The sequence below is a fragment of the Haliotis cracherodii genome, unplaced genomic scaffold, assembly GCF_022045235.1.
Source record: "Haliotis cracherodii isolate W230 unplaced genomic scaffold, xgHalCrac1.p SCAF_7, whole genome shotgun sequence".
In the NCBI taxonomy this organism is placed as follows: domain Eukaryota; kingdom Metazoa; phylum Mollusca; class Gastropoda; order Lepetellida; family Haliotidae; genus Haliotis; species Haliotis cracherodii.
In genome coordinates this window covers 25,053,107-25,068,224 of record NW_027266330.1, presented here as the reverse complement: position 1 = coordinate 25,068,224, position 15,118 = coordinate 25,053,107, and the positions used below count along the sequence as shown (strand labels likewise).

General features: G+C 42.0%; 2 protein-coding genes across 2 annotated transcripts in view; both read left to right on the top strand.

Annotated features, from left to right (window-relative positions):
• The window catches only part of LOC139448567 (mitochondrial fission 1 protein-like), a 168,828-nt gene that overhangs the window by 62,682 nt on the left and 91,028 nt on the right, over nucleotides 1-15,118 (top strand). The window lies entirely within an intron of this gene.
• Nucleotides 1-15,118, top strand: part of LOC139448566 (ATP-binding cassette sub-family C member 4-like) — a 51,985-nt gene that overhangs the window by 31,210 nt on the left and 5,657 nt on the right. Inside the window, exons 6-7 of the mRNA XM_071230136.1 lie at nucleotides 588-751; nucleotides 6,710-6,835. Of these exons, the coding sequence (XP_071086237.1) occupies nucleotides 588-751; nucleotides 6,710-6,835 (290 nt within the window). The remainder of the gene's footprint in view (nucleotides 1-587; nucleotides 752-6,709; nucleotides 6,836-15,118) is intronic.

Genomic DNA, 15,118 nt, shown 5'->3' with positions numbered 1-15,118 from the left:
CAGTAAAAGGTGACTATGTTTGTTGTAAGAGGCGACTAACAGGATCGGGTGGTCAGACTTGCTGACTTGGTTGATACATGTCATCGTTATCCCAATTGCCTGGATTGATGCTCATGATATCAATCACTGGATTGTCTGGTCCAAACTCGATTATTTACAGACCGCCGTCATACAGCTGGAATATTGCTGAGTGCGAGGTTAAACAACAAAGCAACCAACCAACCAACCAACCAACCAACACTAGTGAACAGACGTTCAGCTGGCATTCCCTCCCTGTGTCTGCCTACACTTACAACTGCTGTTTGTAATGGCCAACAGGCTTAAAAATAAAACCAAGTTTATGTCACTGAATAACCAAAGGAAAATAAGTTTTCATTGTTGGCTTTTCACATTTAAACCATCAACAATGATTGTAAGCCCTTCTGTGAGGTGTTACAATCGTTGTAATACCTTCTACGAGGTGTTACCACAATTTCAAAAACTCCATATCGAGTTACACAAACAGCCAGTAGGTTTATAAAAGGAGTTATTGTTAGAGTGACACTGTGATGTCTCTGATCTGCAGTGTGTCATGACTTTATTTCCAGGCTGTGATCTTTCTTCACTTTTTATGGATTGGACCAGTGCAAGCCATAGCCGTCCTGGTGATACTGTGGTATGAGTTGGGGCCTGCAGTGCTGGCAGGCTTCGCGGTGCTTATACTCCTAATACCCCTACAGGGTTGGATGGGGAAACTCTTCTCTATACTCAGGTGAGTAGACCCGGGATAACTCACATACTGATACCCCTACAGGGTTGGATGGGGAAACTCTTGTCTATACTCAGGTGATTAGACCCGGGATAACACACATACTGATACCCCTACAGGGTTGGATGGGGAAACTCTTGTCTATACTCAGGTGAGTAGACCCGGGATAACTCACATACTGATACCCCTACAGGGTTGGATGGGGAAACTCTTGTCTATACTCAGGTGATTAGACCCGGGATAACACACATACTGATACCCCTACAGGGTTGGATGGGGAAACTCTTCTCTATACTCAGGTGAGTAGACCTGGGATAACACACATACTGATACCTCTACAGGGTTGGATGGGGAAACTCTTCTCTATACTCAGGTGAGTAGACCCAGGGTAACACATACTGATAACCCTACAGGGTTGGATGGGGAAACTCTTCTCTATACTCAGGTGAGTAGACCTGGGATAACACACATACTGATACCTCTACAGGGTTGGATGGGGAAACTCTTCTCTATACTCAGGTGAGTAGACCTGGGATAACACACATACTGATACCCCTACAGGGTTGGATGGGGAAACTCTTCTCTATACTCAGGTGAGTAGACCCGGGGTAACACACATACTGATACCTCTACAGGGTTGGATGGGGAAACTCTTCTCTATACTCAGGTGAGTAGACCGGGGGTAACACACATACTGATACCCCTACAGGGTTGGATGGGGAAACTCTTCTCTATACTCAGGTGAGTAGACCTGGGATAACACACATACTGATAGCTCTACAGGGTTGGATGGGGAAACTCTTCTCTATACTCAGGTGAGTAGACCCGGGATAACTCACATACTGATACCTCTACAGGGTTGGATGGGGAAACTCTTCTCTATACTCAGGTGAGTAGACCCGGGATAACTCACATACTGATACCTCTACAGGGTTGGATGGGGAAACTCTTCTCTATACTCAGGTGAGTAGACCCGGGATAACTCACATACTGATACCTCTACAGGGTTGGATAGGGAAACTCTTCTCTATACTCAGGTGAGTAGACCCGGGATAACACACATACTGATACCTCTACAGGGTTGGATGGGGAAACTCTTGTCTATACTCAGGTGAGTAGACCCAGGATAACACACATACTGATACCCCTACAGGGTTGGATGGGGAAACTCTTCTCTATACTCAGGTGAGTAGACCCAGGATAACACACATACTGATACCTCTACAGGGTTGGATGGGGAAACTCTTCTCTATACTCAGGTGAGTAGACCCGGGATAACTCACATACTGATACCCCTAGAGGGTTGGATGGGGAAACTCTTCTCTATACTCAGGTGAGTAGACCCGGGATAACCCACATACTGATACCCCTACAGGGTTGGATGGGGAAACTCTTCTCTATACTCAGGTGAGTAGACCCGGGATAACACACATACTGATACCCCTACAGGGTTGGATGGGGAAACTCTTCTCTATACTCAGGTGAGTAGACCTGGGATAACACACATACTGATACCTCTACAGGGTTGGATGGGGAAACTCTTCTCTATACTCAGGTGAGTAGACCCGGGATAACTCACATACTGATACCTCTACAGGGTTGGATGGGGAAACTCTTCTCTATACTCAGGTGAGTAGACCCGGGATAACTCACATACTGATACCTCTACAGGGTTGGATAGGGAAACTCTTCTCTATACTCAGGTGAGTAGACCTGGGATAACACACATACTGATACCTCTACAGGGTTGGATGGGGAAACTCTTGTCTATACTCAGGTAGTAGACCCAGGATAACACACATACTGATACCCCTACAGGGTTGGATGGGGAAACTCTTGTCTATACTCAGGTGAGTAGACCGGGGGTAACACACATACTGATACCCTACAGGGTTGGATGGGGAAACTCTTCTCTATACTCAGATGAATAGACCAGTGATAACACACATACTGATAACCCTACAGGGTTGGATGGGGAAACTCTTGTCTATACTCAGATGAATAGACCCGGGATAACACATACTGATAACCCTACAGGGTTGGATGGGGAAACTCTTGTCTATACTCAGGTGAGTAGACCCGGGATAACACACATACTGATAACCCTACAGGGTTGGATGGGGAAACTCTTCTCTATACTCAGGTGAGTAGACCCGGGATAACACATACTGATACCCCTACAGGGTTGGATGGGGAAACTCTTCTCTATACTCAGGTGAGTAGACCCGGGATAACACACATACTGATAACCCTACAGGGTTGGATGGGGAAACTCTTCTCTATACTCAGGTGAGTAGACCCGGGATAACACACATACTGATAACCCTACAGGGTTGGATGGGGAAACTCTTCTCTATACTCAGGTGAGTAGACCTGGGATAACACACATACTGATACCCTTACAGGGTTGGATGGGGAAACTCTTCTCTATACTCAGGTGAGTAGACCCGGGATAACACACATACTGATACCCCTACAGGGTTGGATGGGGAAACTCTTCTCTATACTCAGGTGAGTAGACCCGGGATAACACACATACTGATACCCCTACAGGGTTGGAAGGGGAAACTCTTCTCTATACTCAGGTGAGTAGACCCGGGATAACACACATACTGATACCCCTACAGGGTTGGATGGGGAAACTCTTCTCTATACTCAGGTGAGTTGACCGGGGGTGACACACATGCTGATAACCCTACAGGGTTGGATGGGGAAACTCTTGTCTATACTCAGGTGAGTAGACCCGGGATAACTCACATACTGATACCCCTACAGGGTTGGATGGGGAAACTCTTGTCTATACTCAGGTGAGTAGACCCGGGATAACACACATACTGATACCCCTACAGGGTTGGATAGGGAAACTCTTGTCTATACTCAGGTGAGTAGACCCGGGATAACACACATGCTGATACCCCTACAGGGTTGGATGGGGAAACTCTTCTCTATACTCAGGTGAGTAGACCCGGGATAACACACATGCTGATACCCCTACAGGGTTGGATGGGGAAACTCTTCTCTATACTCAGGTGAGTAGACCCGGGATAACACACATACTGATACCCCTACAGGGTTGGAAGGGGAAACTCTTCTCTATACTCAGGTGAGTAGACCTGGGATAACACACATACTAATATCCCTACAGGGTTGGATGGGGAAACTCTTCTCTATACTCAGGTGAGTAGACCCGGAATAACACACATGCTGATACCCCTACAGGGTTGGATGGGGAAACTCTTCTCTATACTCAGGTGAGTAGACCGCGGATAACTCACATACTGATACCCTTACAGGGTTGGATGGGGAAACTCTTGTCTATACTCAGGTGAGTAGACCCGGGATAACACACATACTGATACCCCTACAGGGTTGGATGGGGAAACTCTTGTCTATACTGAGGTGAGTAGACCCGGGATAACTCACATACTGATACCCCTACAGGGTTGGATGGGGAAACTCTTGTCTATACTGAGGTGAGTAGACCCTGGATAACTCACATACTGATACCCCTACAGGGTTGGATGGGGAAACTCTTGTCTATACTGAGGTGAGTAGACCCGGGATAACCCACATACTGATACCCCTACAGGGTTGGATGGGGAAACTCTTGTCTATACTCAGGTGAGTAGACCCGGGATAACTCACATACTGATACCCTTACAGGGTTGGATAGGGAAACTCTTCTCTATACTCAGGTGAGTAGACCTGGGATAACACACATACTGATACCCTTACAGGGTTGGATGGGGAAACTCTTGTCTATACTCAGGTGAGTAAACCCGGGATAACTCACATACTGATACCCTTACAGGGTTGGATGGGGAAACTCTTGTCTATACTCAGGTGAGTAAACCCGGGATAACACACATACTGATACTCCTACAGGGTTGGATGGGGAAACTCTTGTCTATACTCAGGTGAGTAGACCCGGGATAACTCACATACTGATACTCCTACAGGGTTGGATGGGGAAACTCTTCTCTATACTCAGGTGAGTAGACCCGGGATAACACACATGCTGATACCCCTACAGGGTTGGATAGGGAAACTCTTGTCTATACTCAGGTGAGTAGACCCGGGATAACACACATGCTGATACCCCTACAGGGTTGGATGGGGAAACTCTTGTCTATACTCAGGTGAGTAAACCCGGGATAACTCACATACTGATACCCTTACAGGGTTGGATGGGGAAACTCTTGTCTATACTCAGGTGAGTAGACCCGGGATAACACACATGCTGATACCCCTACAGGGTTGGATGGGGAAACTCTTGTCTATACTCAGGTGATTAGACCCGGGATAACACACATACTGATACCCCTACAGGGTTGGAAGGGGAAACTCTTCTCTATACTCAGGTGAGTAGACCTGGGATAACACACATACTAATATCCCTACAGGGTTGGATGGGGAAACTCTTCTCTATACTCAGGTGAGTAGACCCGGAATAACACACATGCTGATACCCCTACAGGGTTGGATGGGGAAACTCTTCTCTATACTCAGGTGAGTAGACCGCGGATAACTCACATACTGATACCCTTACAGGGTTGGATGGGGAAACTCTTGTCTATACTCAGGTGAGTAGACCCGGGATAACACACATACTGATACCCCTACAGGGTTGGATGGGGAAACTCTTGTCTATACTGAGGTGAGTAGACCCGGGATAACTCACATACTGATACCCCTACAGGGTTGGATGGGGAAACTCTTGTCTATACTGAGGTGAGTAGACCCTGGATAACTCACATACTGATACCCCTACAGGGTTGGATGGGGAAACTCTTGTCTATACTGAGGTGAGTAGACCCGGGATAACCCACATACTGATACCCCTACAGGGTTGGATGGGGAAACTCTTGTCTATACTCAGGTGAGTAGACCCGGGATAACTCACATACTGATACCCTTACAGGGTTGGATAGGGAAACTCTTCTCTATACTCAGGTGAGTAGACCTGGGATAACACACATACTGATACCCTTACAGGGTTGGATGGGGAAACTCTTGTCTATACTCAGGTGAGTAAACCCGGGATAACTCACATACTGATACCCTTACAGGGTTGGATGGGGAAACTCTTGTCTATACTCAGGTGAGTAAACCCGGGATAACACACATACTGATACTCCTACAGGGTTGGATGGGGAAACTCTTGTCTATACTCAGGTGAGTAGACCCGGGATAACTCACATACTGATACTCCTACAGGGTTGGATGGGGAAACTCTTCTCTATACTCAGGTGAGTAGACCCGGGATAACACACATGCTGATACCCCTACAGGGTTGGATAGGGAAACTCTTGTCTATACTCAGGTGAGTAGACCCGGGATAACACACATGCTGATACCCCTACAGGGTTGGATGGGGAAACTCTTGTCTATACTCAGGTGAGTAAACCCGGGATAACTCACATACTGATACCCTTACAGGGTTGGATGGGGAAACTCTTGTCTATACTCAGGTGAGTAGACCCGGGATAACACACATGCTGATACCCCTACAGGGTTGGATGGGGAAACTCTTGTCTATACTCAGGTGAGTAGACCCGGGATAACTCACATACTGATACCCCTACAGGGTTGGATGGGGAAACTCTTGTCTATACTCAGGTGAGTAGACCGGGGATAACACACATACTGATCCCCCTACAGGTAATACCCCAACAGGTAGGGAGCTCTTATGAGTAGGAATATAATCAAGGTGAATATAATTTTCAACTCTCAATCATTAATGTTTCTGTCATGTCCTTAGTGATCAAATGTCTAAAAACAAAACATATCTAATAAATAAGAACACTGAATTTCATTTTCATATATATATATCACAGTTTAAGCCATTGAAGTGTATGCATTGCTTAAGAGGTTTTTGTATGCATTTCTTAACTGTTGACCTTCAATAGATGCACAAGAAAGGTAAACAGTCCTGAACAGTTAAATTGTCTTCTGTTACAGGCAGAAGACGGCTAAACACACGGATGAGCGAGTGCGCGTGATGAACGAGATTATCTCGGGGATGCGGGTCATCAAGATGTATTGTTGGGAAAAGCCGTTTGGAGATCTGGTGGAGAAAATCAGGAGGTAGGGGACGTTTTCATCTGCCAATGTTGCCATTCCATTCAATGATATCTACCCTATATTCATACTTTAAAACATGACAAATTCACATCAGTGAACACCACCTTTTGTGTTATTTCTTCTTTTGAAATTTAAACTGAAATAGTATTTTCCTGATAATCAGCCAAGATTAGTGTGTCTAGTTTTGTGTGTTTTGACATTTTGGCAGTAATATACATTCAGTAAGGTGTCTGTCATGCTTGTGCAGTTGTAAGATTGCACCTTAAGCTTCATTTCAATGAATCGTATAATTAATATTCAATATTTGTATATGGGTAATTATTTCATGTTTTTCTAGCGTCATTTTTGCGAAAAGCTTTTATCTTTTGTAAGGATCTTCTACTCATTTGTGAATGTGGTAATACTGTTTTATCTGACTTATAATATGTTGTTTTAGATTTTAATATATTCATGTGAAGGTGTTTTACAATAGTGTTGATGCATTTTGTGATAGTTATTCCTTTCATGTAAACTGTTTATTGAATTTCTGTGAATAATTGCACACAAGTCACATGTCATGCCTAAGTTGGACATTTGAAGTTGTTTGTTTCATGGCCTTCTGTTAATGGATTAATTAGCAATCATTGCAGATATGCACGTTTTACATTTGTTTCAAATATCCATATGGACAAACAGTCAGTACCCAACACACCCTATATTGGACTTCTTCAATTTCCAATACAATATAACTGGTTTATGTACACGTACCTTCTGTCGTAAACGAAAAGATTGAGAAAATTTAGAAAATGTTTATTATTTTGTAATGACATTTTATTTCTTTCGTATTGTTTTAGAGAAAATTAATGATATTCATAACAACAGTGACTGATAAAGGTCATGGGTAGTGTATGTTCCATGGTTACCATGGTTACATAGATCCTTGTGAACAGTGTCATGATGTGCATGGTTGCAATGAAATCTATTTTATTTTTTTCCACTACTGCTTATTCTAGTTTTCTCCTTTTTACATCTTCTGTCACACATTTCACTGGGCTTATGTCATTGCTTCTGCTTTTTGCTTGCATGTGTTGCTTCTGCTGTATATACTGTTCCCCTGAAAGCTAATCCCATGTGATATCATTATTTATTGTACTGTTCCCCTGAAAGCTTATCCTTTGTGGTATTAATTTTTGTTATACTGTTCCCCTGAAAGCTTATCCCATGTGATATCATTATTTATTGTACTGTTCCCCTGAAAGCTTATCCTTTGTGGTATTAATTTTTGTTATACTGTTCCCCTGAAAGCTTATCCCATGTGGTACTAATATTTATTATACTGTTCCCCTGAAAGCTTATCCTTTGTGGTATTAATTTTTGTTATACTGTTCCCCTGAAAGCTTATCCCATGTGGTATTAATATTTGTTGTACTGTTCCCCTGAAAGCTTATCCCATGTGGTATTAATATTTGTTGTACTGTTCCCCTGAAAGCTTATCCTCAGTGGTATTGTTAAATCGTTTTAACAGTGGTGACTAGGTATGTATGGCATGTGCCACGAGGGAACATTCAACATTGTTTGGCAGTTACCCTGTCTGTGTGTTATTGGTCCAACATATATCAAATCGCAATGGCATTTTGACTTTCAAAGAAAAACAGTATGTTTTTGGAAATATGTTTCTTTTGTCTCCTTATAAAGTTGCATGGTTAGATAAATATCAGGATGTTTTTTTTTAATGACACATTTAGTGCTATATAATAAAAGTTGCAATTTAAATCACATTATGTATTTAGCTTCGGAGATTGAACAATGTTTTCAATGAAGTGTAAATGGATTAAAAATTTAGTGTGGACATTTTATATTACAGTTCTTTTTGCTATGTAATCCATAAAAGACACGTTAATTTGGGGTTTATTGACTTAATAATCAGAAAATGTTTGGTTTACCTCTACCAGTTGTTTGAAATACTGTTATCAATATCATTAAAAAACGTCCTCTTACAATTCGGGGCTCTCAGTCTGTGCTCATCAATTTATGGATAAGGTATTGTACCGTATTCAACGTAATAAGCGCCCCGCGATATTTACTAATATATTGGATTTATATATTTGTGCACAGATTCTTTTTTTATATCATTTCAGGCTGTCAGCATAAACCACAAAATTTACAACTTTCAACTCTGCTTTTTATCTCACCAAAATTATGGTTTAATAAGAGCCCCCATTTCTAATTTTGAGAGCACCCTGTGCGCTTATTACGTCGAATACTATTCTGTAACAGTCTAGGTCTTGCATGCTCTATGCTTCATGCAGCAACTATGATGGGGATTGGATGGTCAGAATGTCCGTTTTTTTGTGGCTAATACCGTATTCGACGTAATAAGCGCCCCACTCTAATAAGCGCCCACGGCGATAATTGCTCATATATTGGCTAGTGAACAATCCCAATTAGCACTCCTTCCGATTGATCAAAGTACACAAGACTTGTTTATTCGCGCATAATCCGCACTTGTGTGTTATATGCACCCTTGATCATGGGCAATTAAATTCTGAAAAAATATATTTGTCGTATATAAACATTTCAGTCTGTCAGCATAAACCACGAAATTTATCTTTCAAATCTGTTTTTTCCACCAAAATAATATTCTAATAAGTGTCCCTGTTTCTAATTTTGAGAGCGCCCTAGGTGATTATTATTATGTCGAATACGGTACATGGTTAGAGGTCCTCCTGAGAAAACCACAGGAATTTTACCTGGTTTATTTTGTGTCTTTGTACCTTGATGGCTGGGATCCATGCTGACACTATGAAGCACTAGTTACTGTCAAGTATTGAATACTATCCAAAATGTTAATCCAAACTAACTCACTCACTCTTGCCTGCCACGATATAGCTGTGATACCACTGACAGCTGTGTAAAACAATATTTACTCACCATGCACACTTCTGAAGTTACGAAAAATAATATCACGCATATTTATTGCCATGACACAGAACATGTCACCTCACGACATGTGTGGTGGAGCTTATTAAGTATGCTGCAGGAGATGCAGCAGTGAGATGCAGTGAGATGCAAAGAGATGCACTAGCGTTGTGGTACTGTTGGCTAAAGGGAGATCACTCTGTTGACTAGCTGCTGACAGCTGACCAAATGGGGGATAAGGGGGTCAGGTGCCGAGGATTGTTCTTCATGCTTTCAGCCACTGGTCTGTTTGTTTGTTTGTTTGTTGTTTAACGCCACACTCAGCAATATTCCAACTATATGACGGCATTCTGTAAATAATCGAGTCTGGACCAGTTAATCCCAGGATTGACATCATGAGCATCGATCCCACAATTGGGACATGATGACATGCATCAACAGTCATAGAATCTAACCACCCAATTCTGTTGGTGACAAGCATAGTCGCCTCTTACAACAAACATAGTCACCTTGTACGGCAAGCACCTTGGTCCAGTCACTGGTTTGCCTGCGACAGACTCACATGTTTACACCATCGACGATGATAAAGTCAACTACTACATATATAACTTTCATGTATACTTTTGTAATACACATTTGACATTGTGAACTTGGGGTTGAATGTGGCTCTTTCTGTCAACCACTGGTCTGCTGTGCCCATATGGGACTGTTTACTGGTTACCATGCAATGGCTGGATACACTGGAACCCCAACTATCCAGACCCCAAATACATGGAAACCTGGACGATATTTACTTAAAACATAACAGATACTATATAGGATGCCTCTTTTATCCTGAAATCTGGTTTCTGGAAGTCGATAGTTTGTTTCAATTATCAACATTGCAAAATACACAATTGTCTGTCTCATTTATACGGACAGCAACCACGCTTGACAATGTTGCACAGGACTTCGTATCACAGTCACCGTGGCGAGCCAGTCTGCTGAGCTGAAACAAGATGGGTAAAAGAAGGAGATCCTAAGAAAGGTTTCAGATATCTGAAACGCGTTTATCCGGACAATATTTGAAAAAAATGTCCGGATAAGCGAGGTTCCGACTGAATTTCTGACTGGTCTGAAACAAAATTCACTCACACACTGCAATTGGATAAATAGGGAAATAATTGGTTAACTGGTCGGGATTGTGTATTTGTAAGTCTGGAGACGGTCAGTGATGATTTTCCAGGGGTTTGAGGAATGATGAGGCCCTGGTGATCACTGTACCTGCAGCAAGTTACGAGGACTCTAATCCTGGATGTGTTTTATCTCCTTTAACACCAAACAGACTGGAGACCGCCTCTGTGGTCTAGTGGTAGAGCGTCTGCCCGGAGAGCGGAAGGTCCGGGGTTCGATCCCCGGCAGCGTCATACCAAAAGACGTTAAAAGATGGTACTTGTTGTTACCCTGTCTGGCGCTCGGCATTAAGGGGCTAAAACAAGGACTGGTCGGCTCGGAGTCAGAATGCTGTGTCTGAGTGGGGTATTCATGTTAAACTGCGGCATGGTATCTCAGTGAGCTAGCACTATAAATCGGCATCAGTCCGGACTAGTACAAGCAGTCACACAAACACACACACGTACATGCACGTCGCTATATACGTGCAATAATCTTGGATGCGACGTTAAACCCCATTTCACCTCACCTCACCAAACAGACTGGGTGCAGAAATCCCACATAGTACAACTTCATGTGCATGCTACCATGGCGGCAATTGAATATGTTGCAATGATTTAAGCACTGTTACAACCACTCTGTTTAACATGTTTAATGTGGGACTCACAGTCCATTCATTCTCGTGTTGTTGCGTACAGGTCTTTTGTTTTTGGTAATATCCTGTTTGAGACCCATTAAGATCCGGGGTAGTACAGGTCTTCAGCAAGGCGACTATGCTTGTCGTAAAAGGGGACTATCGAGATCGGGTGGTCAGGCTTGCTGACTTGATTGATGCGTGTCATCATATTCCAATTGTGTGGATCTATGCTCATGATATCAATCATCGGATTGTCTAGTTCAGACTTGATTATTTACAGACTGCTGTCATGTAGCTGAAATATTGCTGAGTGTGGCGTCAAACAAATAAGAAACAAAACAAACAAACAACCCTGTTTGAGTGTAGATGTTTTCCAGGATATTTCCTTCGTTGCTTCAGTTTGGTTTGAGCTCTTTCTTTCCTCTCAGTTGTTACCTTTGACCTCTATGTATGACCTAACAATCCCTGGTTTTACAGCTCGGTTCTAACATGTTGCAGTTATATAGTGCATGCCGAGAGTGATTTAAATAACTCTTATTTTACACAGTAATTGGGGCATTCTGTACAAATCTTGTGAAGATTGGAATCGTTTTTTAAAGTAAGAGTTGTTTGTGTATGGTGAGGCGTCAATGATATACTACTCAAAAGAAGTTAAGGACCTCGATTCTTTCATATTATTATAGGGGGCACGGGTGGCTCAGTCGTCTAAGGAGCCGCGATTCACTGTGCAGAGTTTCGTCCCTTGGACGAGCCAGAAACCTATGATTGTGGGTTTGAATCCCGGTTCGCCTCGATTATGTTTCTGGGTTTGTCAGCACCATACCCGTGCTCGTGGGTTTCATCGAAGTGGTAAACGTCTGAGACCTGTATCACTTCGGGCTTTCCTCCCACATTAAGCTGACACGCCGTGATATAACTGGAATACTGTTGAAAGCAGCGTTAAACCCAACTCACTCACTCACTCACTCATTACTATAGCTCACTTGTCATGCTATTAGTAATATGAAAGAATCAGGTTTCTTCACTTGTTTAAGCAGTATACATTCCTGGTTACATCTCCTAAACAATGAAGATGTCATGCAATCACTCCTTGCCAGAGGCTGACACTACAGGAAACAACACTCGGATCATAAGGCTAAAGTGATATGCGGGGAGAATTTATGTTTCTCTCCCTTGGTTTTTGTTTCATGATAAGAAATAAATATTGGCTGCCAAGTAATGTTTTTGTGTGTTTATGCTTCCGTAAACACAAAGTAAAAATGCTACGCCCATGAGCAGACAACTGTCCACCTGTAAAAAGGGTGAGGTACTTCCCAGGTTCAATGAGGCTTTTGAACTCTTTATATATATTTATTTTGAACTATATTCTATAATCATGATAATACTATTCCATGATTTGTTTGATAGGCATTACTTAGAAGTTGACGGATGACAAGATAGACAAATTTTTTTATTGATAACAACTTCTTTAATACTGGGCTTGCTTGACAACGGTATAAGGATCTATACCGAAACGTCGCTTTTCCCAGTATTAAAGAAGTTGTTATCCATAAAAATTGTGTCTATTTTGTATTCCATGATTGATGATCAACTGTTAAACCCTATATATCCGCATCAGATACAAGTATAACATGGTCTGCAAACATAACCACAAGATGTCAAGTACATCAAGGAACAATTGTACCCCATATTTACAGTTGTCTACAATTTCCATAGATAAATCATTGATAAAGAAGCAGAATAAAAGAGGGCTTAATATACAGCCTTGTTTTAAACCAATAGGATAGTTAAAATATTCACTACACACACCATCGCTGCATCTTACACATGCTTTCATAGAAAGTCTGGTATTTAAAAAGGAGGTATAAATTTACTTACTACACATAAAACCTCTTATTATCCGGATTTTGTTTGCTGTCTTTTTTATGTAGGGAATAATTGTTGTCTTTGTCAAGGACTCAGGAAATACACCATACTCCATTAGCTTGTTGAATAAAGTTCTTAAGAATGGAATTAGGAGCATTCAATTTGGTAACTTTAACTCCCAACCATCTGGTGTGCAACTTTTCAAAACTAACCGTCCATCAGCAAAATAGACCGTCTCGGACTGTCGGTCAGGTCGGTATATCAAACACTGATATACATTTGTATTTATTTCTCATGTGACAATAAATTTGTTTACCTTCATTGGACTTTTTTTTTGGCCAAATCTTTTTAGATGACGTCTAGCTTCTCGTTTTGCCTAGTCACAGTCCAAATTATAAAATCCATCTGTGGCTTGTTTCTGTTAACAACAAGTTTCTGCATACATTCAACTGCATTGAGAATAGTATTTACAAACATTTCTAAACCAACAATTAGTTGTCACTTCTTTAATAGAAAGCTATCTAAAAATAATGTAGCCTTGTCAATTCCATCTGTATTTACACGATTTTTCTGGATTCTCGGTATTTAAACTAGGGTGTACATTTTGAACAAAACAGAGTCAAGGGCATATGTTTGGAATCGACCTTGTAGTCCATACGAAATTCATGACAAAACGTATGTACATCAACAGAACCAATAAATTAATTGACCACACTGCACCCTGTTGAGATATATAGATGCATGATCTATCATTAAATATGTACAAATTATGACTGAAACATAGCTCAAGTAGCTTACGCCCGAAGGCGTTAACAACATTATCGTGGGACTGTCAAGGATTTAAAGCAGGTGACTGTTCCTTGGGAAAGGCTGTGGTATCGAGGCCTGGTTGGTCAAGTGTCTGGTGGGTTATCATCCCCACCACCACGAGCGTTCAGGTCCCTGCATGTGGTGACCTCGCAGTCATGGTCAGCATTTTCAATTTGCCACTGGTCAACTTTCTCTATGGCCGTTGTCTTATCAGTTGCCACACACAGTATTGAGCATAGGGCATACATTCCAAACAGTAAAATAACTCTGCTACCACAAAATGCTTTATCAATCTTTAAACATACAATGTTATCAGTTGTTATTTGTTGGCAGGATGTGGTTATTGTATTTTTCACCAACAAGATTACATTGCCGGATAGTCTACCAGCCTAAGCTAGCCTATGATTTTTAGCAATAGACATACCATAAGCAGAGAGCTGAGGTATGGCTATTTTTTGGTCAAGGAAAGTTTTGACGGGGCATATTATTTCAACTGTTTTTGTGTATTCCATAAATTCAGAATCACTGATTTTTTTCACAAAAAATTTTAAATTCCAAGTTAAAAGTCGGAAAGGACCTGGAATGAGTTGCACCTGATATATAATTCAATGTCAGGACCATGGACTATTCCATCTCCCTAGCTACTATCCATCTCCCTAGCTACTATCCATCTCCCTAGCTACTATCCATCTCCCTAGCTACTATCCATCTATCACTGCAGGCAGGGTCAACAGGATGGGTGGTAGCAGGTCTAGTTGGTTGTCCGTTGTGCGTCATCCATCGTTAATATCTTCTCGTTAACAAACCCATGGGACCAATATGTCCCAATATGTTCAAGAGGTACAAATCTGATTTTCAATATGGCCACCACGGGAGCCATATTGAAAAACCTCTTATGGCCATCACTCTGCCATTTTCTTTCC